Raw genomic sequence first — 24,328 nt, 5'->3', positions numbered from 1 at the left:
GGGGTTCTTCTGTAAGGCTATGGGCTAAGCTGGCAGGCAGGGGTCGCATGGCTAGAAAAATTTCCCAGCTGCCATTTAGCGGTTCTGTTTGACGACTCTTGGTCTACTGACATTTGTCGCATCAACTCTCTGCACGACAAAATGGACTCAAATATGGTGGGAGCTACGGCCTTCGAGCCAGAAATGGCCCAGGTCAAGGTCACATTCACCACGACTGAGGATGACCTCCAATTGCCCGAAACCAAGAGACAGCTGCTCGTCCCAGCCGGTATGGCGCTCCTGTCCCCACTGGCGATGCAGACCGGGAAAAGACTGGCTGACGAACAATTGAATCTATATAGACATAAGACGTCTCGGACTCTCCCGCATCCTCAACTCCGAGTCCATGCTGGCCACCCCCCAGCCCGTCCCCTTTGACTTCCTCATCAACGGCACCTTCCTGACCTCTACCCTCGAGGACTACCTCTCGCAGAACGGCCTGTCTTTCGAGTCCAACATCACACTCCAATACGTCCGCAGCTTAATACCGCCCAAGTACGAGGCCTCCTTCGAGCATGACGACTGGGTCAGCGCTGTCGACGTGCTCTCCTCCACATCTCCCGCGGGGCACTGGTCAGGCGAGTCCTTCACGGCGGGTCACGACAGGATACTCTCTGCTTCATATGATGGCCTGTTGAGGATATGGAACGGCTCGGGGGACATCATCACCACCTCGCCGGCGGCAAGCAGCGGCGGACACAGCGCGGGCATCAAGGCCGCCAAGTTCCTCTCCTCCACCCAGATAGCCTCCGGCGGCCTCGACCGAACCGTGCGCGTGTGGAAGTACGCCGAGAATGACGCCCATTCCTCCGGTGAGATGAAGCCCACCCTCGAGCTGTTCGGGCACAAGTCCACCATCGACTCGCTTGAGGTGGACGGCCCCTCCAAGCGCATCCTAACCGCGTCCGCGGACGGCTGCATCGGCCTGTGGAGCACCTCGAAGGCCTCGGCGCCCGCAGCGCCAGCAGAGCTGCTGCCAGGGAGCACGCACGCCAGCAAGAAGAGGAAGTTGGGCAGTGCGGTGTCGACGCCTCAGCGCGGCGCGCTGCACCTCGCCCCCTTCCACAAGGGACCCGCCTCGGCTGCCATCTTCGACCCGCGGGACAGGACGGTGGCGTACAGCGCGGGCCATGACCACGACTTGCACACCATCGACCTCACGACCATGTCCAAGGTTAGCACAATACCCTCGTCGAGTGCCCTGCTCTCCCTCTGCGCCCTTCCTGGCCCCTCGGGAAGTCCGCTACTGGCTACCGGAACGTCATTGCGGAACGTGATGTTGGTAGATCCGCGGGAGTCGCAGGTCCGGACGTCCGTAATGACGCTCAGGGGGCACGTGAACAAGGTCGTGTCATTGTCCAAGTGTCCAGACAACAGCCACTCGCTCGTCTCCGGATCGCACGATGGGACGTGCAGGATTTGGGATCTGAGGAGTGTCAGGCCTGCGAAAGGCGACGACGGCGTCGCAGGTGGCGGAGTCAGCGAGGCGGTGTATGTTATCGAGCGGGAGAGCAGGGGCGGCAAGAAGAGGCCGCTGGCTGGCGAGGGCTGCAAAGTGTTCAGTGTGACCTGGGATGAGACGTGGGGGATTGTCAGTGGTGGTGAGGATAAGAGGGTGCAAGTCAATAGGGGAAGGGACATCATTGCATCTTGAGAGACCGAGATGAGAGTCAGGAGTCATGCAAAAGTCGCGGGAGACGAGTGGACAGATGATATACCCAATAGAGTTGAGATCGTCCGCATAAATGTAGACCGAGAGGCGTGTATGATGTGCACGCTTCGTAGTATCGGAAATCGTCGCCCCCCATGCGTTCAAATTCACCCACCCGTCTGCTGTATGTCTCTTCCACGACTTCTCCAAAGTCTCAGTCGGACAACGGCACAGACACATTCGCCGTGGCCTTGACCAACGTTGCGAACCTCCTCTGAGCCACGTCCTGAGGATAGAGATCGAGCACCTGCCTTAGCCGCACCCTGTCGTACGCCAGTCTCTCTGCTTTAATCGCCCCAAGAATATAATTGCAGACGGTGAGCAGCTGTAGAGGAGGGTCCCTCAGCAGCTGCGCGATACTATCGACGCTCAAGTCGTCGTTTGCATGCCAGATAAAGTATGCCCTGAGAGCGGCGGGACCGGCTTTGGTCTTCCCATCTGGCCGTGTGGCCCTATACTCCAAGAGCCAGGTCTCTGCGGCGATGATTTTGGGGTCTTTCTGCGGCGTTGGCTGTTTTGCTGATGCTGTGGATCTGGACTTGGGTTTTGCTGCTTTTGTTGCCTCTGTTATGGCTTTGCTGTCGTTGGAGTCCCCTTCGCCGGCCTCTATTTGAACGGTTTCAACAAGTGCCTTGAGCTGCTCTGCAGTCAACGTAGATACTCCATATCCGGCCTCTCTCAATTCCTCGTCCTCGTCTTCGGCATTGTCAGTTTCGTCGGAGCTCGAGCTTTCCAGCCCAGGCGCCAGAGGGATTGGCTGATTAAGCTCTACATGGAAGGGCAGAGGCGGCATCGGGTCGAGCTTCTCGCGTTGGTGGTTCAGCATGGCATAAAGATGGACCGCTGCATACGCATCTGACGCCGAGTACACAATCTGGTCCATGCGCAATGCCTTCGACCAATCGCTTGACCTTACATCCTGCCCTTTGAACATTGGCAAGTGCATTGTCTCCTTGACTTGATCGGCCAGCGACACGAGTCTCTTGTTGATTAGGTCGTGCCTCCCATTCCTCGTATACTTGACCTGACGAAACAAGTGGCTCAATTCAAAGACCCCTCGAGATTCAATGCCCAAGTACTTTCGGAGCCTCGTGCAGTCGCCTTTGATCCAAACCCCGGTCTTGGTGATCCCCGAGTCCTCCATGATCCGTTTCAGAGTCGGAGGGACCAGTTGGCCCTTGCTGGAAAACAAGGCAACCTGAAGTAGCGCCACTCTGGATTGGCTGGCCAGCTGGACCAGGGAGACGTTCTTCTGAGGCGAATCGGTTTTGTAGCCCTCAATTGACCACTCCAGGTCGAAGCCAAGGACAGTCTCATTCAGAAAGTATTGTTGCAACACTCGTTCTGCAGTGTGGGCAGATATGCAGTAGTGCACCGTAACTTTCTTCTCGGCCTCCCTGCCACCCTCATCGCCGCCAGGCCCCCGGTACATGGCGTACGACCAAAAGGACTCGGGTGTGCCCTCGACCGCTTTCACGGCAGCGTTGAAGCTCTCCTCTGGAATCTTGTAATCGAGCGGTGTGAAGGGGGGGCCGCTTGGTGGCCGGTCTGCAGTTGCAGGCTGTGGCTCCTCTTTCTTCGATCCAGGCTCAGATGTTTCCGTGGGTCTGGCTGGGGATTCCTGCTCCGCCTCCGCAGGTGGTGTGTCAGCAAGCGGCTCTTGGGAAATCTTGGGCCCCGCGAGGCTGTCGCTCGGATCTGAGTTGTGATTCCCGATATTCTTGAAGCGGCCTGCAGCCATCTCTTCGCCAAGACCCCTCGAACCAGCCCCCATATCTTCCACCGCAGAAGCCTCCGTGAAGAATCGAGCGACATCGAGGACAGGGTAGAGTGGCTGCTGGAAGACGACTCCCTGGTTGGGGTGCCAGAGCCTCCATTTCGGAGGACATTTGTAGCTGTGCATCTTGGGGAGATTATATCTAATAGTTTGGCACACAGATATCAGCACCTAGCCGCTCTGTCTCTCGACATTTTGAGGATAGATGTTACTTACAAGGAGCGGCGGGTCGCAGCAAGCTGAAGACGGAGCAGACCCGGCTGGCCACTCGCAATATTCATGACGCGCGCTCGAGATAGGGACGATGCGCCATGCTGGCCCGGAATCATAACAGGATCATTGATTCGAGGGACAGCGTGACTTTGGTCTCCCCAAGTTTCTGAGCAGGCAGCAGTGCAGGGGGGAGAATTGGGGAGTGCAACTCGCTGGAGGCCCGCAGACGCGTTGTTGACGCGGGATGGGGGTCCAGGTCTAACAGGCCTAGCTGGGTTACTGCATAGCACGCTTAAAGGCATACAGGCCTGGGCCAACTTGCAATAGCAGACATCAACCCCTTCCACCACCAACGCAAACACCCTGCCCGGCAGACCTGCATCACATTCCGCCTTGGAGCCGTTTTACGTGCAGTACCGATTCGGACTAAGTGAAGATGGCATCTCAAGTTCAACCCCTAGGTTCAACCACCCCTCGTCCTTTCGGCGCTCCTCCAGGCCACATTGCTGACGGGGACTGCAGAGCTCGTCGACAAGTGTGTCGGGTCCAGGATATGGGTCATCATGAAGGGTGACCGGGGTACGTTCAGTCTGAGGACCCGAGCGACCAGAAGCTCGATCACTGATGCCCGACATCTGCAGAGTTCAGCGGCACGCTGCTGGGATTCGACGACTACGTCAGTAAGTCACAAATGCCCGCCTCTCATCTCCGTCTCTCGAGCAACCATGACTGACCCAACCCACCACAGACATCGTCCTGGAGGACGTGACAGAATTGTAAGGGTTCAATCTTGGCAGAGGCATTTCTGTGCCGGATAGGATTGTGTTTGCTGACTGTGGCTCGCAGCGGCTACGATGGCAATTCGACGAAGCTGTCCAAAATTCTACTAAACGGCAACAACATTTGCATGGTACGGCTTGTCCATTTTCCTGTGGCGTTAGGATCATCAAACTGACATGTCTCCAGCTTATCCCAGGAGGCGAGGGACCAGCAGCAGCGCAGTCATAGTATGAGGAGAGATGACGTACAGTGAGGGACATGACGGTGGCGGGGAGCACCACTGGCTGCTCAAAAGCTAGCGGTGTAGAGCTGATACCACGAGGAGGCGGGCAGACAAGCGCCAATGACTAGACAGGAGTGGGAATCCAAACAACGACTCAATGCATCGTGGTCTCCTGACCCACATTCAGATGCCATGATGTCCCATCAAATGTACGAGATGAATCGCTGCGAGGCTCGTTGCACTTCATAAAAGGTGATATGCCCTGTGTGAGGCATGCACCATTCGTTCCATTCATAATGTGATTCCCAGAATTCGAGAAACTTTTCTCTCGCCCTTGTAGACCGCCAACGCCAAAATGACCATTTGAAGCATGCCAAATTCGCCGCCACCATGTTCAGGAGATTCCATATCTGCGAGAAAGCAATGCGGCCCAGAGATTAGGTGTCCAGATTTGGGACGGATGTCCTAGAAACCATGACCGTTCATGCCGTCTGCGCCACCGTTCGTCGAAGGACCGGCGGCCGCCATACGGCGGAGCTCGTACTCGCGGGTGAACTCGCGGCCGAGCTGGGCGAAATGGGCGATGAGGTTCTTGCACACTTCGACCATTGCCTCCTTGGGGGTGATTTGGCCGTCAGTCTGGACGCGAATGAAGAGCTCAGGCACGTTAGGGTGAGGTACTGTTTTGGAGGCGCAAACACGTCAGCCAGCACATCCCGACGCTTGACGCTTGACCCCTTCTTCTTCTCCGTCCTTGCCGAGGACCATGACGACTTACTCTTATATCCAGCCATCAGAACGTTGGGGTGCTTCTTCAGGTACTCCGAGACCAGGTTTCCGAGGGTGTGGTCCTCCTTCTTCAGGGTGAAGTCAGAGCAATTGGACATGCCTTGGATACAACTGTCAGACTTGTGCGACTCGAGTCCAACAGGACAACATCGCCATCACCAAGACGGGGGCCTGACTTACGAGGGAAAGGAGTCTCGGTGATCTTCTTCTCGCCATCCTGTAACAAGAACAGCTCGAATCTGGTGGCATCGTCAGTAAGATTGGGCTCATCTCGAACTTGTGAAGCACAGGCGCTGAAGGAAAGCAGTACCCCTCGGGGACGTTGTCGTGTCTGGGGTTTCTTCCCATCTCGGGACGGGACATTTGATACCAAATGGATAATACAGGTGTTGAGTCTGGTTTTGACCAAGGATCGTGACAGTGGTCCAAAGACTCTGGCAGTGACAAGGTGATTGTTTGTTTGTGTGTGTGTGTGTGTGTGTGTGTGTGTGTAAGCTTGAGTGGTCGGGACACGAGAGGTACCAAGAACTTCGAGGCCCTCCGTATCTGCTACCACCGTTCACTTCCAGCACTATTGCCGTGCTGGAAGTGAATGGTAGCTGCACCTGTGCACCTAAGTGGCAGCCGTTTGAAGCCTTGTCGCTTCCCATTCTGGCATGCCAGTCGCTGCCATCAACGGTGCTATAGGCGGGCAACAGCCCCCTCTCCTCCTCTCCGTCTCCATGTCCCCTCCGTGCGCACCTGATAGAGCCCAGTCCTGCACTTTCCACTCGGATCGTGCTTCAAAAGGACTCAAGATTAGACAACCCATCGTGCTGAAGCCTCCAAGCACGATATGACAGAGTCTCATCCACAAGCGCTGGTCATCGAGCACCTGCGCCGTCCTGGTCGGAGCAAGAAAGCAAGGGCAAGCGTAAGCGTTCCCACTCACCTGTCTGGAGCGTTCATGGTGCCGTTCGGTGGGAGATGCCGGCTAGAAAAGCAATGAAGCCGGCGAGATTAAGACGTATAATTGTAGCAATATTGACCAGACGATTCGATGGATAAGGATGAAGATGGCAGCGACCAGCCTGGAGATGGAGAGCTGATTCTGGCGCCTGACAGGTTAGGGAGTGCTTCTCAAAGCCGGAAGTGGACTGGATCGATGAGGCTCTTTAGGCCGGCACTAGTGTCATTTTGCCGCCCTCCAGGGCCCGGGGCTGGGTGACGGACCCCAGTGCTTCAGTGAGTGGGCCCTGTCAGTGCTTGGCTAAATAGCTGTAGCCATCCCCTAGATACCTATGACTACAAACAATGCGTATGCTCAAAGCTCACAACTTTGGTCATTTAGATATTGTACACTACAAAGGGACGCCACTTGTCGGTGATATTGGTGACACCTATTAATCTGCCATTCACCACCCTTCATGGCTTGAGAGCTTTTTACCTCGTACACAGTAAATCCTCGTCAGGCTAATGCCAAGACCATGGCCATCTCATCAATCTAGTCTATCCCAAACCTCTGGGAGTATCCCACTCAAAGCTCAATTGATGCTTCTCAGAGATCCACCAACACCCATGCCATGCATATAAATTGAATTTCCAACACTCATACATCCCGCAAATTCGCCACGGGACAAGCCAGCCTCCACCCCCTCTGGCCCGTGACAGACCTCCAAGTCTAGGCATGCCCTTTGTCACAGTATCCTGGAAGTTTTGGACCTGTCTCCCCACTGGCCCAGCTCTGAACAGTCAGAGCCGTCGTATGCCATGGCAACGAAACCAAATATGCAGAGACAAATGTCGGATACCTTCCAGAGCGTAGTTCTCGCCACCGCGCGGTAGTGCAGCATGGGCTGTATAAGGGTGTCAGCAGGCTCTCCAAGTCCACACGTTGAAAGGGAGATGTAACTTACCGGATAGATGTAGACGAGCGGGATACAGGCGAAGTTGCCCACCAACGCCACGAACTTGTCTAGATCGTCTGCGCCAGCCCACGCGATGATAGCGCAGAGAATGACGAAACAGAAGCGGAAGACGTTCTTTTGCCACTTGATGTACGGGTTGTACTTCCCGCTCCGCGTAAAAAGGCCGTTTTCCAGGATCCTGATGGCGGGGAAGATCTGCAGCGGGATAGACAGCATGATCGCAATAGAGTAAAGGAACTGCACGGCGTTGACCAGCTTGCTGTCTTGCGGCAAGTTGAGCAGGACCACAGTCTCGGTCTTGGATCCGTAGGCAGCGTATGAGATCGCGCCCATGACGATGAAGAGCGTCGTGATGATGATCATGACCACGAAGAGAACCTTGGGGAACTTCTTGGGGTTGGCCATCGACTCCTGGATCGGGATGATGAGTCCAATGCCCTCAAAGGTGAATATAGCTGTACCGATAAAGAGCGTCCAGTCGTTCTTGTTGAACAGGGTGATGTCGGCGAGGCCGAACTTCTCGAGCGTCAGGACATCGTAATAGAAGAGGTAGCCCAGCCCGAGGATGATGAACACGTCGGCGATCAAGGCCGTGAAGCTGAGCTTATTGATGTCGCGGAATAGGGAGAACGGCAGGAAGATGACCATCTGCATCAAGATCAACCACTTGACTTGTATATGGGTCTGACAATCCGAAACTGCAAGGATAAAGGCCTGAAGGTTCTCGGAGACAAAGACAATGTAGGCCGCGACAAAGCCAATCTGACTGACGACGATGGAGAACAGGATCAGGAAGCGAAGCCATTTTCCGTAAAGAATGCCGCCCATGTCACCAAAGGAACCATCGACCTTGAGCCGCGACGTGACCAGTAGGACGAAGCAGTAGTAGCTGAGAGCGGCGACGAAGAGGAGAACGGCGTTGCTGAAGACCATGCCGCCGTTGAGGTAAGCCCGGGGGAGGAACAGAACGCCGGTCCCAACGAACGACTTGAGCAGCACGAGAGCTGCCCCCGTGGGACTGGCCTTCCCGCTTCCTCCACGGTGCTTTCTTCTTCTTTTCCTGCGAGATGGTGTCAATAGAGCACTGTCCTCCATCGGCTCCCTGTCCATGTCCGAGTCTTCGTCACTCTCCCACTCGTCCTCGCCTGAGGAGAAGTACTCGCCCGGCTTGAGCACTTCGTCGTCTTCCTCGAGCTCCTCACCGGCAAAATGGCCGTACATGCTCAGGAACTCGAGGAAGCTCGAGGTGAATACTTGAGGCTGGGGCTGGCCCAGTCCCTCGCCAAAGTCCCGACCCCCTGCGTTCGGCGCAGGGCTGCCAGCCGCGCGCCGGAGGTAGTTCCGCCTGAAGCCACCCGGGACCTTGATGTTGTTAATGTCGAGGACCTCCTCCTCGGGCTCAGGCCGCGGCATGTTGAAGCTCTTGCTGCGTTGTATCTTGTTGGTAGCTCCCTCGGTCCACTTGTAGACCTGCCGGGTGATGTCTCCGCCTTGCAACCGCAAGCTCGAGAACTCCTCGTCGTCCAGAGCAGCGTTCGCTCCGGTGTCGGGCTGCTTGCCCTTCCCGGCCGTATCGCTGGGCTTTCTGTTCCCCGAGTCATCGGATTGGTACGCGGTATCAGACGGCTGGACCAGATGTCTCTTGATGATCTCAGGGTCCTCGAAGGCGGCGTTCCGGGCTCTCGTGTCGAAGGAGCCATAGTTGGTAGGGGTTGCAGACTGGGGGATCTGGCCGCTGGAGGCGCTTGGGGACGAAGGTCGCACGGGAGGAGTACCGAAGCGAGGAGGAGAGGCGCCGAGAGAGTTGGAGAGGGCAGCAGCAAGCGCAGAGGTGCCAGGGCCGAGCATATGGCTCGACGAGGTTGCGCCGGCGAGGGGTGTCACGTCGTCGCTGGCGCCGGTGTCTGCGCTTGTATGTACCGATTCGGCTCGGGGATTCGGAGGGGTGCCGAACTGCTGGCTCGGGATAGGAGAGGCCAGGCGGGCAGTGGCCTCGGCGCGAGGGACGGAGGCGCCATAGGAGCGGCTGCGGAAGGAGCCCGGCGAGTCGGGCCTCTGGATCTCCAAGGGCGGCTGGCCGGTCTGCTCTTTGCCGCTATTCGACATGATGGCTACCTGGGCGTTCTAATATCTTTCGGGTCGGGGAGATGCGTGTCGGTGTCAAGTAGCCCGTGTCGCAATTGCTAGGCCCAATGGCGCAGAATGAGCGAGGCTGGGAGCTTATCAGCGAGGCACGGTTGTTGTTATCTCGGGTGTGGGAGGAGCAGCGAGGCAGTCTGACCGGGGGAAGAATTAAGTATGGGCACCGTGCTAGGGCTGGCACAAGACAGGGAAGACGTCGCAGAGAGGGAAAAAAAAGGAAAAACTTTATTTGATGCCACGGCTGGCCATCCGTACGTCACCGCCAGTGAGGTGCTGACAAGTCGAGGCGAGGCGAGAAAAACAAAGCCCAAGGTCGGTAAGCCGTCCTGGTCCTGGTCGTGGTCCTGCGCACAGCGGCCGGTTTGGCCAGGGATCTGACTCGGCTTACCTTGTGCCACTGCTAGTGTGGTGCAGCGAGGTGCCAGTGGTGTGTGTAGATACGGCACAGGCAGACAACCTTTTTCAGGCGCAGCAGCTCGTGATAGGACCTGCCATTATCGGGCAGAGCGCAGCTGACGCTCCTGCCTGGTTGGTCCCCGTCTCGTGCTCATTTTTTTCGTCTTCCCCCTCCATGTTCATTCGCCGCACCGTGACGGGTCTGCTGAGACTGGTGCATCATACCTAGGTACCTACCCTAGGTGGCTAGTTTATAGAGCCAGGCCAAGGATGATTGCCTGCGTCTTTATAAAAGTATACCCAGCCTACTTCAGTCCGCGACACTGCCCACCCGCGAGTGTCGTATATCGCACAGTATCAAAGACTGTTTTGTACCGGCCCAGGTGGGCTAAGGCAGGTGGGCAGCAGGCAGAGAGACCCTGTGAAGATCAGCGCCCCGCCCCCCACACGCCCTGGGCACATGCGACGGATTTACCGTGCACTCCACGGCTATCATCAATGCGTCTCCCGGCCGAGAAGCGATGTTCTGACAGGTGTCGAGCATTTACTTCGCCATTCATGTGATTTTCCGTCTACCTGCGATTGACATTCAAGATTCCTACGTCATGTCTAGATACAAGCTTGCAATCAAACATTAGACATCGCAAGCGCCCTCGACTGCGCCGAATACTTCACCTTTTTGCAGGACAGGACAAGCCTTGCGTGCTGCAAGACCAACCCACAGCTACCGAGCCTGTCTATCAGTAGACTATCTTTTGGGCAACCCCAACTGCCCGTGGGGGTCCTGCGGTCATCATACCAATACGGGGTTTCTAGAACGGAGATAATGATCTCACTGGTGTGGTCTCGATATGGTCAAGCTTTGGCATGGCCATCCCAGATCCCATCATAGCCCTGATCTCAGTTCGCGTAGTAATGTCAAGAGCTTCCCTGTGAGCTTTTGAGCTCTTTTGTTTTTGCCATGATTTCTCGATCTTGGAGACTCCATTTTTTGGCAACCAGCTCCATCGCATCTTGGGTGCAGGGTGGGACGACTTGGAGGATCTTGATGCGTCCACAGATGCCGTGGGGATGCTCCACCAGAGATATGAGATGACTATCCACCTACAGGCTCACACGTCTTGCCAAGTCCGTCGAGCAGCCACCGACCTTTTATGGGAACAACTTTCGTGAAGGTCCCCTCAGGATCGAGTTCGCATTCCGAGATGAATTCACTCGCAGCGGTACACCCAATCTCTGACCAAGGCAATCTTGGATGGGCAAAGGGAGCGAACACCGAAGATGGCCCACTCGAAGCTCTGCTCCTGGCAGATTACTTCAGTAAACACGGCAAATGTGGCAGGGCAAATGCATGGTGGTAGCAGGCGTCGCAAGCACTCTGAGATCAAGGCTGCCAAGCCATACAGAGATCCGGGCACCCACCCGAGGGCATTGGCGCCACGATGTCTCCAGGCTGGCCGAACTCCCCAGGAAAATGGACCCATACACATTCACATTATTGGCAGTGATATGTGCTGGTCCCGAGATGAGGCGACGGCTCAGAAGACATCTCTGCCCCTCTCCAGCAGGTCCCTTGGCACTATGATGTGTTTTAACGGATACAGGGTCAGATTGTGTGAGAAGAGCCACACGAGATATCTACAGTCAGGAAGACACATTTTGGAGCGGGAATCCGATATGAAAACAGCATCGGACATTCCAACACTCTGAAATCGAGGGGACTCGCGCGACACCTGCAGTAGGTCACTATCTGAAACCGAAACTAATGTTGAATGAAGACAGCAAAAACGACAGTTCAAGCAGGAATCATTGCTATCGAAACCGTCACTGACGCGGCAAGGGCGACATTTCATGGTATTCTCCAGCGCAATTGCATTGGAGAGGCGTCGTGTCTTAAAGCCACAAGGGAGGGTGGCATGGCGGCCATCGCCAGCATGCCGTACTTTATTCGATCCCAAAGTCTTCGCATTGGAGTCATGGAAATTGCCAATGCAGAAGTTGGTCATACGGACAAAGCAGAGTGACCCACGCGACTTGCCCTCCGTCCGCATTCCTTTGTTGCTCATCCACGAGGGCTCTCGTTGACCGAGACCCTCGCCATATTATGAGCTCCTTGTCTGTGCCCAAGCACGCCAGGAGAGCACACTATACCGATGGAATAAAACAGAATACATTCATAAATTCCCCACACCAGCAGATGAACAGAAAAAACGCAGACTCGTCGGCCTCGGATGTCAGTGCCTCGGGCCACAGCGACAGCAGCAACAAGAGCAAAGCTATTGCAACCGGCGCCGCCAAAGTCTTTAACAAGATAATACTCAAGTCACGGCCATCCGCAATAAAAAGCCCAGCTGAAGAAAATTCCACGAGATTTCAGATAGTGCACACGCCTGATAGGTCACCAGTAGAGATGCCTCTATCAGGATTTCCGACGACGAATGAAGAGTTGACGCAGCTATCTCACGAATGAATGCACAGGAACAGCCATGTGGACGAAATGGCTCGGTTGGGCAAAAGATTGTCACTGTCAGCGCGAGGAAAGGGACTCAGGAAGGTCCCCACAGTCTGAGGTACGTTGGGCCTACTTTGGGCGACCCAAAGTCGGAGCCGCTCAACTTCAAGGATAAATCTCAGACACTGAGGATGAACACGGGCGTGGCTGACGCAGAAGATAATAGCGCAGTACCGGGGAAGGCCGTTATTTCCCCAGGCTCAACGACACTGTTTTTAGGCCCCAGCGGCAACGGTCCCCTGGACAAGCTGCGAAAGGGCCTCGACGCACCAGAGCCGACGCCATCAGCTCTGGCCCCAGGAAAGACCAGGCCTACGTATGCGCGACGAGTTGCAAGTGATGGGGTCCCTCCTCGACCACTGTCAGAACGCCCCCTGATTTATTCCAGCATGCGCGCCAGACCGAGCCTTCAGACACCGCATGGTAGTGTCAGCACACCAAACGTACACTCTGTCTTGCCTGTCCTTAGAAAAAATGCTTCTGATAAGAAAGATGGTCATGTCAGGACCATTTCTAATGAAAAGAACGGCCGTAGGCGACCACGTCGCCCTCCCAGCGCCGATAGCACGGTGGCTAGCTCCGTTGAGGACACTGATAGCGATGACAAGACTCTCAGTCATAGAGTGCCATCGGCCAGGGATGCACGAAATCCACAGCGAAAGACGCAGGACCCTCTTACCATGGCCCCCGACGCTGCGCGCATGCCGAAGAAGAGCACTTGTTACTTTTGCCAAGAGGATTGCGAGCCTGGAGACAACCTTTGCAGCAAGTGCCAAACTCGATTCCAGCCACAAGAGGAGGTGTTCGAATACTCCGAGTCGGAATACGAGGATGATATAGAGTTGGAAGACGCCACCCATTCCTCGCTGGAGACCGAAAAACCTCCGGCTACTTCACGAAGGTCATTGAAGCGCAGGACCACCGGATATCCCAAACCAAGAGAGAAGTCGCGAGGCTGGTCTGAGTTCTCGTCTGTGTCACAGTTACAGCAACTGGCCTCGAGGTCCGCCAGTACCTCGCCCACCTCACACGTCGCCCTGGAGCTGAAGGTGGTCCCTCCACAAGACATCAAGATCCGCACGGTCTCCTCACCGACAAGGACCAATGCCGGTGACGGCGGCTCAGCCCTCCACCACATCCAACAGGCCATGAAACCCAGAGGATCCGTCAGCCCTTGCAGCCAGGATCGCGACGCCATCCGCCTGGGAAAGGTGCGGTCAGGCGAGATCAGGCGCGTAGACATTCCCGACATCATAAAAGCGAAGCCCCCGACGCCAAAAGAAAACAGCTTCCAGAGAAACTCGGAGGAGCACCAGCACCAGAGTTCAGGTAGTCTCGCAAACTGGCTCAAGTACTACGAGGAGGATGATAAGAACAGTGAGAGACACAGTGGTTCTTCCCAGTCAAATTGTGCCTATCTGCCAAACAACAGCGAGAACAGCGCGGTCCCGGCGACGCCTGGCACGTACGATTGTGTTACTTCCATATATGACCTGTACGCTTCATTCGAGGACACTTAGGGTGTGTGCTTTGTTTTTACCTTCGCGGAACCATGACGGCATGTTTTGTTCTAGGGATTTCCAATTGGAGGCTGGTTTTTGAGATTTCCATTCAGTGCCAGATATTTTAAGGCTTCTTTTCCCTGCTCGGTCCCAAGAGCTCCAACATGGGCTAGGAAGAGCTTTTGTCGCTACACCAGGTTTTTCTATGTACATACGTACCCTGGTAGTGTCTGGCCGTATAGATACCAAAAATGAAGTGAGATCAAAGTCTGTCCCGCTGGAGGCCACAGAGACTTTTAGGGTCTACTTATCCCTGAAGATCTCCAAAGCCATCCGCAGACACGTTCTTTAGTATTTGCCAAGAGACGTGGTAATGCGGACAGGAAGGTTCATCGAGGCTGGACAGTGGCTGGAAACTTCTCTGGAGGCTTGTCTGCCCAGAACGAATTATGATAGCAAATTTATTTCCAATAACTGCGCAGTCCATAGCGCTCATGCCCAAAATCGCATTCAGTTTTAAAGATCACATCAAATTCTAACAGGTCAACCTGGCTTGCCCTGATAGTGCTGGTTTCTCTACCAACTCTGTGCCAGATACTCCGCTGCACCAGGGCAGACTGAGCCCTGAGTCAACGCAGTATTATCAATAATGTTACTTACTCGGAGCTATAAGTAATGCAGTTTTGGGATGATTGGTTGCACATAAGAGTAGTAGAAAGTCGGCTGCCACAAGGGCCCCCTGCCAGGTATGGTTGGGATTGGGATGACCGGGACTCAAGTGCTGTTTGGTGACAAGCACCAATTTGCAAATTAGTTTTGAGCTCAGGATTCCTGCACATTTTTTTTTAGCAACACGTCTTCGATGAAGCTCATCCAGCCACTTTCGTCGGCGGCAGCTGCAGGCAATCCAGCTGAACAAGTTCTGTCTCACCCGAGTGACGTCACAGCTTTCTGCTTGGCCGACACTCAAGACCTCTCCTCTCGATGAGCGGTCTTTACAAAGAGAGCTTCACACTCAAACTTTAAGGTTCGGAACCATTTAGGCGCATGTAATTCCCGACTCGTAGACCGCAGACATTCATAGCCTCGCCAGACATTTCCAAAGACAAATTACTACCATGTCGCAAGACAACACCAAGGGCGACGAAGTGACAGACACTCCGCCGACCTACAAGGAGCAACTGGACGAAGCTGCCATCAAGGTCAAAGACCCTCAGAGCGGGGCCAACGAAGGAGGAGTCATTGGTCAAGTCGTGGAAAAAGGTAAGACCCGCCCCTTCCAACCCTGGGGGTTCGCACAAGACTGATCGATATGCGGCTGTGCCATCCAGTGTCCCAATATGTTCCAGCCGTCGGGAAGGTTCTAGGTACGGATCAGAAGGACGAGTCCTCGAGGGAGGAGACAAAGGTTCCGGGGCCCCCAGAGCGACCGCATCATGACACTCAGATTGAGGAGTTCATCAAGGACCAGCACCGCAGCAAAACAGATGATGGGACACTCACCTAAGAGCGGACACAATGCAGTCGCGGATGAAAACCTCAACACTAGCGCAAATGGATGATGAGCATGAAACTGTTGCGGCCTGCCGGATGTTCCACGCGCCTGCAACACTCCGTATGGTATGGTGGATGGACTTGGGAAAGGGCAGTTCAGACACATTCCGAGCTCAAGCCGCGGGAGATAACACAAGCATTTGGGTTTTCGGGTTTGTAAAGGACGGCCCTGGGCACTGGGGGGAAGTGGCGGCGTCACACCCATTGCCTGGCAATTCCCTGTGCTGTTGCTGAAACGGAAGAGTCGACTTCAATTAGGGATCTGGTCCCATTCATGTATCTGTTGTAAACAAATACCTAACTGACTGGGTAGTAGCGAGATAGGTGTGCTTGTGCTGGGGAGGACCCGAAGGCATTTGCGGGCCTACATGGGACCGTATATATGATAAGCCCCAATAAAGACATTTCTGGTTGGTGACGTTCAAGACGATGTTGGGCATTTTTACGGTCCACGGCCTGCTAGTTGAGAATCGAGCCCTGGATTTTGCCCCGGCGGCTTCGAGGACTCCCCACCTGCTGCTGTGTGTGGAAAACAAGCTTTTACCCCCCCCCTATCAGTTAGGTCAGCTCTCCCCTCACACACCAAAATTTAGCTGGCAACATGGAATACGCACCTTAATCCTCATCAACCTCATCATCATTATCATCACCACCATATTATTATTAACTTATTTTATATATATCTTTAAAATAATTAAAAATAATAAAATTAACTTAAGCTTAATATATAAAAAAAATAAATATTTTATTAATTTTAACTTAAAGTAATTATGTTTTATTTAAATTAATATAAATATTAATTAAATTATATATTTAAATATATATAAGTTAAATAAAGTATAATAAATTTATATTAATTATAAAAAAAAGGAAAGTAATATATATTATAATTTTTATTATTTATAATATTTAAGTTAAATAAAAATTATATTAAATCCTTAAATTAATAGTATATTTATTTAATATTTAACTTATAATATATTTTAATTTAATTTAATTTTAACTTAATTATATTTAATTTTTATAATTAAATAAAGATTAATTAATTATAAAATAAAATAAGTAAAAAAAATTATAAAGATTAATAAATAAAGTATTTAAATAAAAAAAGTAAATTAAATATAAAACATTATTAAAAAATTATTTAAAATAAATTAAGTTAATAAATAAAATATATATAAATATTAACATATAAAATTTATTTAAAAATATTTATTAAATATAAGTTACTAACTTAAATATTTATAAAATAAATAACTTATATTATTATTTTTAAAAATAAAATTCTTAATATATAAATATTATTATTAAAATCTTAAATATAAAATATTATTTTTTAACAAAATAATTAAAAGTTAATTAATTAAAATATTTTATAAAGTAATTTATAAATAATAATAAAAAGAAATTAAAGTTTTATTAATTTAATATATTTTTATTAATTAAATTAATATATATTTATAAGTAATAAATTAATTATATTTAAATTAATTATATAAAAAGAAAAAAATTATAATTATATATTATAAAATCTTTTTTTAAATTATAAATTATTTAAAATTAATTATATATTATAATATGTAATTTTTATTTATTAATATTTTAATATTAATTACTTATAATATTTATTATATTTAATATTATTATTTCCTTATAATATACTTATATTAAATTAATAATCTTTAATTAAATAATTAATATATATTTTTAAAAAATATATAAAAAAAGTTAAATTAAATTTTAAATTATTAACTTTAAAATATTAATTAAATAATTTAATTAATAATAATTAAAAATATATATTTATTTAATTATATTAAATATTTATAAAAAATAAATATATTAAATAATTTAAATTATTATTAAAAAGTTAAAAATTAATTATTTTATTAAAATATATAATTAATAATTATAAGTTTTTTTAATATAAATATATATTAAAGTATTTTAATTATATTAATTTATAAAATATAAATTATTATAATTATTATATAAATATTTTATTTATAATATATTTTATAAATTTATATATTTATTATTTATAATGCTTAAATTAAATAAAAGTTAACTTAAATTATTATTATTTAATTTTTAATTTATAATATATTTTAATTTAATTTAATTTAAGCTTAATTATACTTAATTTTTATAATTAAATAAAGATTAATAAATAAAATATTTTAAAAAAAATTAAATATAAAGAAATTATTAAACTATTAATTAATATTAATTAAATTAATAAATAAAAATATATATAGAATTAATATATAAATATTAAATTATAAAATTTAATTAAAAATATTTATTAAATATAGGTTAATAATATAAATATTTATAAAAAAGATTTATGTTATTATTTATAAAAGTAAAATTTTTAATATATAAGCATTATTATTAAAATTTTAAATATAAAATATTGTTTTTAAAAAATATAATTAAAAGTTAATTAATTATATGATTTTATAAGGTAATTTATAAATAATTAATAAAAAAAATTAAACTTTTATTATTTTAATATAGTTTATTAGGAAGTGACGGATATTAGGAAGTAGTGGATTTTCCCAACTTTAGCTAACTTTAACAAGCCTTAATACCTACTTAATATAAATAATTTAATTAAATTTAGCATTAATTAATGCTAACTATATTTAAATTCTTATTTATAATTAATTTTATTAATTTAAAGGGATTAATATAGTTATATTTAAGTTTAAAATAATTAACTTTTAATAAAGGGGATTTATTTTAATATAAATTGCGTCTTAGTTTTTTGCATTAATCTTGCTTTAATCCGCTTAATTAAATATTTAATATTATAGAAATTAATAATTATTAATATATTTTTTATTTAAAAAAGATAAAATCCTTTTAGCTATATAAGTAATTAAAAACTTAAAAAAAAATAATATAAAACCTAAACTTATAATTTAAGTTATTAATATCTTTTATATTCTTAAAATCATATTATATTATAAAATAAATTAATAATGCTTATATAAAGAATTACGCATTAATAAGCATAAACTTAATTAAATTAAAGAATAAATGCTTATTTAATATATTATTAAATAAAATGCTTAAGGATTTTCTTTATAACTTTTTAATATAAAAAATATAGCTAACTTTTTATTAACATTATATAATGCTAAATTTATAAATAAGCATTAAGCTTAATGCTTTATAAATTTATAACTTAGCTTAAAAACTAAGTTTAATTATCCTTATAATTATTAAAGAGCTCTTTATAAAGATTTAAAAATTATTAAGAATTAATTTAAATTACTTTGCAATATAATAGCTAAGTATTAAATTATTAATAATAATTTTTATAATTTTAATAAAATTAGCTTTATAATAAGTATAATTATTATATTAATAATTATTATATATATTAATAAATATAAAAAGGTTAAATTAATTTAACTTAATAATTAGGAATAAGTAATTATTATTAAATATATTAATATAAATAACTTATGGATTTTATTATTTATAATTATTTAAGGTGCTTATTATTTTGCTAGCTAAGTAATAAAGTTAGGTTTTTTAAATAATTAGGTTATTAAGCCTATTTTTAATAAATAAATAAATAATAAAATTAATTTAAAATAAATTTAATATTTTAATAAGCATATTAAATTAAAAAGAAATGTTAATTATTAAATATTAATTATAAATAATTATAAAAGCTATATATTAACTAAGTTTAATAAATATTACAAGGATAATAAGATTATTATTATTAATATACTATTATATTAATTTTATTTACTTTAATTATTAAATATTGCGTTATATTTACCTTTAAAGCATATATATAATAATTAAATTAACCTTTTTATTTAAGCCTTTATTAATTATATTATTAAGTTTAAATTCTTTCTTATATTTAAGGTAGCTTATAATAAGACTTTTATAGCAAAAAATATTAAATTTATATTTAAAGAAGTTGGAATTTCCTCTTAAGACCTTAATTTTATAATTTTTAAGCTTAATGTTTACTTATAAATTCTTATATAATCCCTTTTTATTTCTTCTTAAAAATAAAAGTTTTAAATACTATTAAATGCTTAATAAATCATTAAGTAATTAAGTTTTATTAAGAATAAGATCTTTATTTATTAAAAAAGCTTCCTTATATTAATTATAAAAGCTATTAATTGAATAGCAAAGGGTATATAAATAATGATATATAAACTTATTATTTTAAAGGATTAAGTTTATACTTTTAAGGAGGTTAATATAGCACTTATTAAATATTAAAGGGTTAAAAGAACTTAAATACAGCTTAAAAAAGCACTTATAATTAAGGAATCTTAAGCTTTTATTTAAGAGAAATAAAAGGGGAAGCGGTTAGCTAATAAAATAAGTAGTAATGCTAAGGAGTTGATTTGCAATAAATTAATTAAAAGATAGTATAGCAATTATAATAAAATTAAGCATAATATAAGAATTTATAAGAAAGATAAAAAAGAGTTTATTTAATTAAATTTTAATTATATTATAATAAATTTAGCTTAATTAGCATTAATTAATATAAATATATATATATTAATAATCCACGGTAAATTGTTTTTAAGGATATAATTAGCATTAAATGATATTAAATATATATTTCTTATTAAAAGTTAATTAATTTAAATTAATATTATAATTATGTTAATACCTTTAAATTAATAAAATTAATTATAAATAAGGATTTAAATATAGTTAGCATTAATTAATATTAAATTTAATTAAATTATTTACATTAAATAGGTGCTAAGGCTTGCTAAAGTTAGCTAAAGTTAAAAAAATTCATTACTTCCTAATATCCGCTATTTTTTAATAAATTATATTAATTATTTTAATAATTCTTTTTTTATAATATTATTATAATTAAATTAACTTATTATATTATCTTTAATTTAAATAAATAATTATTCTTAATTAATATAACTTTATATTTTAATTATAATTTTATTTATATTTATAAATTACTTAAAATTCTTATTTAAATTTTTTTATAAAAATATTTATTAAATTATAATTATTAATAATTTATTAAATCTTAAAAATTTTATATTTTTTATATAATTATTAAAATATTATTAAATTAATTATAAAATATTTTTCTTTAATTATATTAAGTTTAATTAAATATTTATATAATAAATATAAATTAATATAAATTATTAAAAAAATAATATTAATATTAAAATAAATAATATTTTAATATAAATTAATTATTAAAATAATGTTTATATTAAAATTATAAATTATATTATAAATTTTAAAAATAAAAATACTTTAAATAACTTTTTTATATTTAAAAAAGAATTAATAAATAATATTATTAAAAATGTTTAATTTTATAATACTTTTATTTTAAGTTTTATTAATTAAAATAATAATAAAGTAATTTATAAGCTAAAATTTTAAATTAATTAAAATAATAAATAAAGTTAATTTATAAGCTAAAATTTTAATTATTAATAAAAAAGTTATTAATAAAAATAAATAACTTAATTATAATTAAATTAAATAATATATATTATATATTATTATTTATTATTAAAATTTCTTATTTAATTTAATATAATCTTTTTTATTTAAATTAATAATTTAAATAATTATAAAAAATTAAATATTACCTTTAATTAATAAATAAAAGTTAAATAAATATTATATACTTATTATTTAATATATTATTATTTTTAATTAAGAAATATTATTTATATAAAAATAATTTTTATAATTTTTTTTTAATATATATTAATATTATTATTATTTATAATAATAATTTTAATTTTATTAAACTTAAGTATTATATATATAAATAAGTATAATTTTTAATTTATATTAAATATTTATTATTTTTAATTTTTTTATTAAAAATATTAAAATAATAATAAAGAAAATATTATTTATTTATATTATTATTTAAAATAAAAAAGTATAAGTTATAAATAAAAATAATTATACTTAATTTTTTATAATAATATTTATAATATATTATTTATTAATATATATAAATTTAATAATATTATATATAAATTTAATAATATTATATATAAATATAATAATATATATAATTATAATAAAAGAATTTTTATTATAAATCTTTAATAATAATTTTATAAATATTATATATTTAAGCTTTAATTTTAAATATAAATAAGCTTAAATAATATTTTAAAGCTTAATATATTTTTTTATTAAAAGAATAATATTAAAATAATTAAAAGTTATTAATTTAATTATTAAATAATAAAGAATTAAATAAAAAAGATTTCTTATTATAATAATTATAATTAATTATTATAAAATATAACTTTTTATAAGGTTTTTTAATTTTACTTTTAATTTTATATATTATTTAAAATTTAAAGAATTATATATTATTATATATCTTTTTATTATAAAATATAAATTAAAAAATATTATATTTAATTAAGTTTAATATTTCTTTATAATTAATTTTTTTAAATAAATCTTTAAATATAATAATTATATTATTTTATTAAAGCTTTAATATAAGTTTATAATTATCTTTCTTATATTATATAATAAATATTTAATTAAGGAATGTTTAAATAATAAATATTTATATTAAAAATATTTTAATAAAGGTTTTTAATTTATTCTTTACTTTTAAAAACTATTTTTATTACTTTAATTTTAAAGAATTTAAATATATATTTAAAACATTTAACTTAAAGTATATAGTATATTATAAATTATTATTTAATTAAAAAGTTTAAATTATAATATTTTTTATTTTATTATAATAATATAATTATATTATTATAAATTAAAAAACTATTAAGTTATTAAGAAAATTTAATATAAGGTTATAATTATTAATAATAAAAAGTTTATATAAGTTTTTTTTAATTATATTTTTATATTATTTTATAATAATAAATTAAAAATTTTTATATTAATAAGTTTATTATAAATATTAAAAGTTATATTTATTTATTATTTAATATTTATTTTTCTTTAAAAATTTTAATATTATTTTAATAACTTTAATTTATTTTTATATTAAAGAAATAAAAGTTTAGTTTTTTATAAAATATAAATATACCTTAAAAATAAATAATATAAATATAATTCCTTAAAAGTTATAAATATTATTAATAACTTTATTATTATTTAAAAAATATTTTTATATATAAATAATAATTAACTTAATATATAAAATATTAAATATTTATTAAAGAAAAGCATAATATTATTTAATTTTATTAATAAATTAAAGAGCTTTTATTAAAACTTATTTATAAGTAATTTTAATTATTTATATTATTTTTTAAAACTTAATAAATATAAAATTTATATTAATATTATAAAGAATTTAATTAAGAAAGTTAAGATAAATATTAATTTAATATTTATAAAATGCTTTTTATATATTTTTAAGTAAAAATAATTAAAAGAAATAAATTATTTAAAATATTATTATTAAATTAATAATATAAAAAATAAGCTTATTTTTAAAAAAATATATAATATTAATAATAATTTTATAATTAAAGTTATAATTATTTTTTAAAGTAAATTTAAATTTTTATAAAGTAAAATTATAAAGTTAATAATAATAATAAAAGTTTATAATAATTTTTAAAGTTTTTATTTTTATATTATATTTAATATATTTTAATAAATAATTATAATATTTAATTAATAAATATTTAAAATATTAATATAATTAATATAATTTCTTTTTTATAAAAAATATAATAAAAGTATATAAAAAATATTATAAATATTTTTATTTTTAAATAATTAATTTTTTTTAAAGTTATTTAATTATTATTAAATTAATATATTTATTATATTTTATAAATAAATATATAATTTATTTATATTTTTTATATAAAATAAAAAAGTAATATATTTTTTAATAATATAAAAAAGTAATTTAATTAATTATAACCTTTATTATTGTTATGTTTAAAAATAAAGCTTATAATTTTTTATTAAATTTAATTAATGCTTTTTTTATTTATAAAATATTAAGTTAAATAAAATAGTTTTATATTAAGAAATAAAGTATTATTTATATTTTATTATAAAAAAAAAGAATTATAATATTTATATTAAAAATAATGCTTTAAAATTAAGTATAAATATATTTTTTTTAATTAAAATAAATTAAAAAATAAAAATAAAAATAATTTTTATTTTATTTTTATTAATATTATTTTCTTTTATAATTATCTTTTTTAAAAATAATTATAAAACAGGCATTATTTATAATAATTTAATAATATATTATTTTATTTTTATAATTACGTTTTTTATTATTAAAAATAAGTTTTATATTAAGTTTTTTATATTTTATAAGAAATATAATATAATTAATATTAATAACTTTATAATTAATATATTTTATATATATAAAATATTAATTATAATATTATTAATATTTTATTAATAAATAATTTAAAAATTAATAATTAATTTTATTATAAATATAATATTTTTTATTTTTAAAAATATTTTAATAATTATTATAATAATAATAATTATTTTAAAAGTAAAAGCTATTATTATTTAAATTATTATAATTAAAATTACTTTATTTAAATTATTATAATTAAAATTACTTTATTTAAAGTTATTATAATTAAAGTTTTTATAATTATAATTATTATGTTTTAATAATTAATTATTATAATATTAATAATTTATTATAATTTAAGCTTTACTTATTATAATTAATTAATAAGCTTTAATTTTATAAAAATAAGCTTTAATATAAATATAAATAAAGAATAAATTTCTTTTTTTAT

At 39.1% G+C, this 24,328-nt stretch overlaps 7 protein-coding genes across 7 annotated transcripts; 4 read left to right on the top strand and 3 right to left on the bottom strand.

Moving 5' to 3' along the window:
* Positions 1–141: 141 nt before the first annotated feature.
* INS49_014450 (uncharacterized protein) lies at positions 142–1,693 on the top strand (the record flags this gene model as incomplete). The annotated part of the gene is made up of 2 exons (XM_043175141.1): positions 142–268; positions 342–1,693. The coding sequence occupies 2 exons, from the start codon at positions 142–144 to the stop codon at positions 1,691–1,693; spliced, it is 1,479 nt and encodes a 492-aa protein (XP_043020098.1).
* A 211-nt stretch (positions 1,694–1,904) lies between these two features.
* INS49_014449 (uncharacterized protein) lies at positions 1,905–3,653 on the bottom strand (the record flags this gene model as incomplete). Its single annotated transcript, XM_043175140.1, has 1 exon — positions 1,905–3,653. The coding sequence occupies one exon, from the start codon at positions 3,651–3,653 to the stop codon at positions 1,905–1,907; it is 1,749 nt and encodes a 582-aa protein (XP_043020097.1).
* Positions 3,654–4,176: 523 nt separating this feature from the next.
* INS49_014448 (uncharacterized protein) lies at positions 4,177–4,773 on the top strand (the record flags this gene model as incomplete). The annotated part of the gene is made up of 6 exons (XM_043175139.1): positions 4,177–4,201; positions 4,263–4,319; positions 4,382–4,420; positions 4,489–4,516; positions 4,587–4,650; positions 4,717–4,773. The coding sequence occupies 6 exons, from the start codon at positions 4,177–4,179 to the stop codon at positions 4,771–4,773; spliced, it is 270 nt and encodes an 89-aa protein (XP_043020096.1).
* A 435-nt stretch (positions 4,774–5,208) lies between these two features.
* On the bottom strand, positions 5,209–5,880 carry INS49_014447 (uncharacterized protein; the record flags this gene model as incomplete). Its single annotated transcript, XM_043175138.1, has 4 exons — positions 5,209–5,423; positions 5,522–5,632; positions 5,713–5,771; positions 5,843–5,880. The coding sequence occupies 4 exons, from the start codon at positions 5,878–5,880 to the stop codon at positions 5,209–5,211; spliced, it is 423 nt and encodes a 140-aa protein (XP_043020095.1).
* A 1,328-nt stretch (positions 5,881–7,208) lies between these two features.
* INS49_014446 (uncharacterized protein) lies at positions 7,209–9,545 on the bottom strand (the record flags this gene model as incomplete). Its single annotated transcript, XM_043175137.1, has 2 exons — positions 7,209–7,367; positions 7,428–9,545. 2 exons carry the CDS (start codon positions 9,543–9,545, stop codon positions 7,209–7,211), a joined length of 2,277 nt encoding a protein of 758 aa, XP_043020094.1.
* A 2,629-nt stretch (positions 9,546–12,174) lies between these two features.
* Positions 12,175–14,009, top strand: INS49_014445 (uncharacterized protein; the record flags this gene model as incomplete). Its single annotated transcript, XM_043175136.1, has 3 exons — positions 12,175–12,299; positions 12,542–12,805; positions 13,025–14,009. The coding sequence occupies 3 exons, from the start codon at positions 12,175–12,177 to the stop codon at positions 14,007–14,009; spliced, it is 1,374 nt and encodes a 457-aa protein (XP_043020093.1).
* Positions 14,010–15,109: 1,100 nt separating this feature from the next.
* INS49_014444 (uncharacterized protein) lies at positions 15,110–15,498 on the top strand (the record flags this gene model as incomplete). The annotated part of the gene is made up of 2 exons (XM_043175135.1): positions 15,110–15,254; positions 15,323–15,498. 2 exons carry the CDS (start codon positions 15,110–15,112, stop codon positions 15,496–15,498), a joined length of 321 nt encoding a protein of 106 aa, XP_043020092.1.
* Positions 15,499–24,328: the final 8,830 nt, after the last annotated feature.

Source organism: Diaporthe citri (assembly GCF_014595645.1).
Source record: "Diaporthe citri strain NFHF-8-4 chromosome Unknown scaffold_8, whole genome shotgun sequence".
Lineage (NCBI taxonomy): Eukaryota > Fungi > Ascomycota > Sordariomycetes > Diaporthales > Diaporthaceae > Diaporthe > Diaporthe citri.
This window is presented reverse-complemented; position numbering and strand designations above follow the sequence as displayed.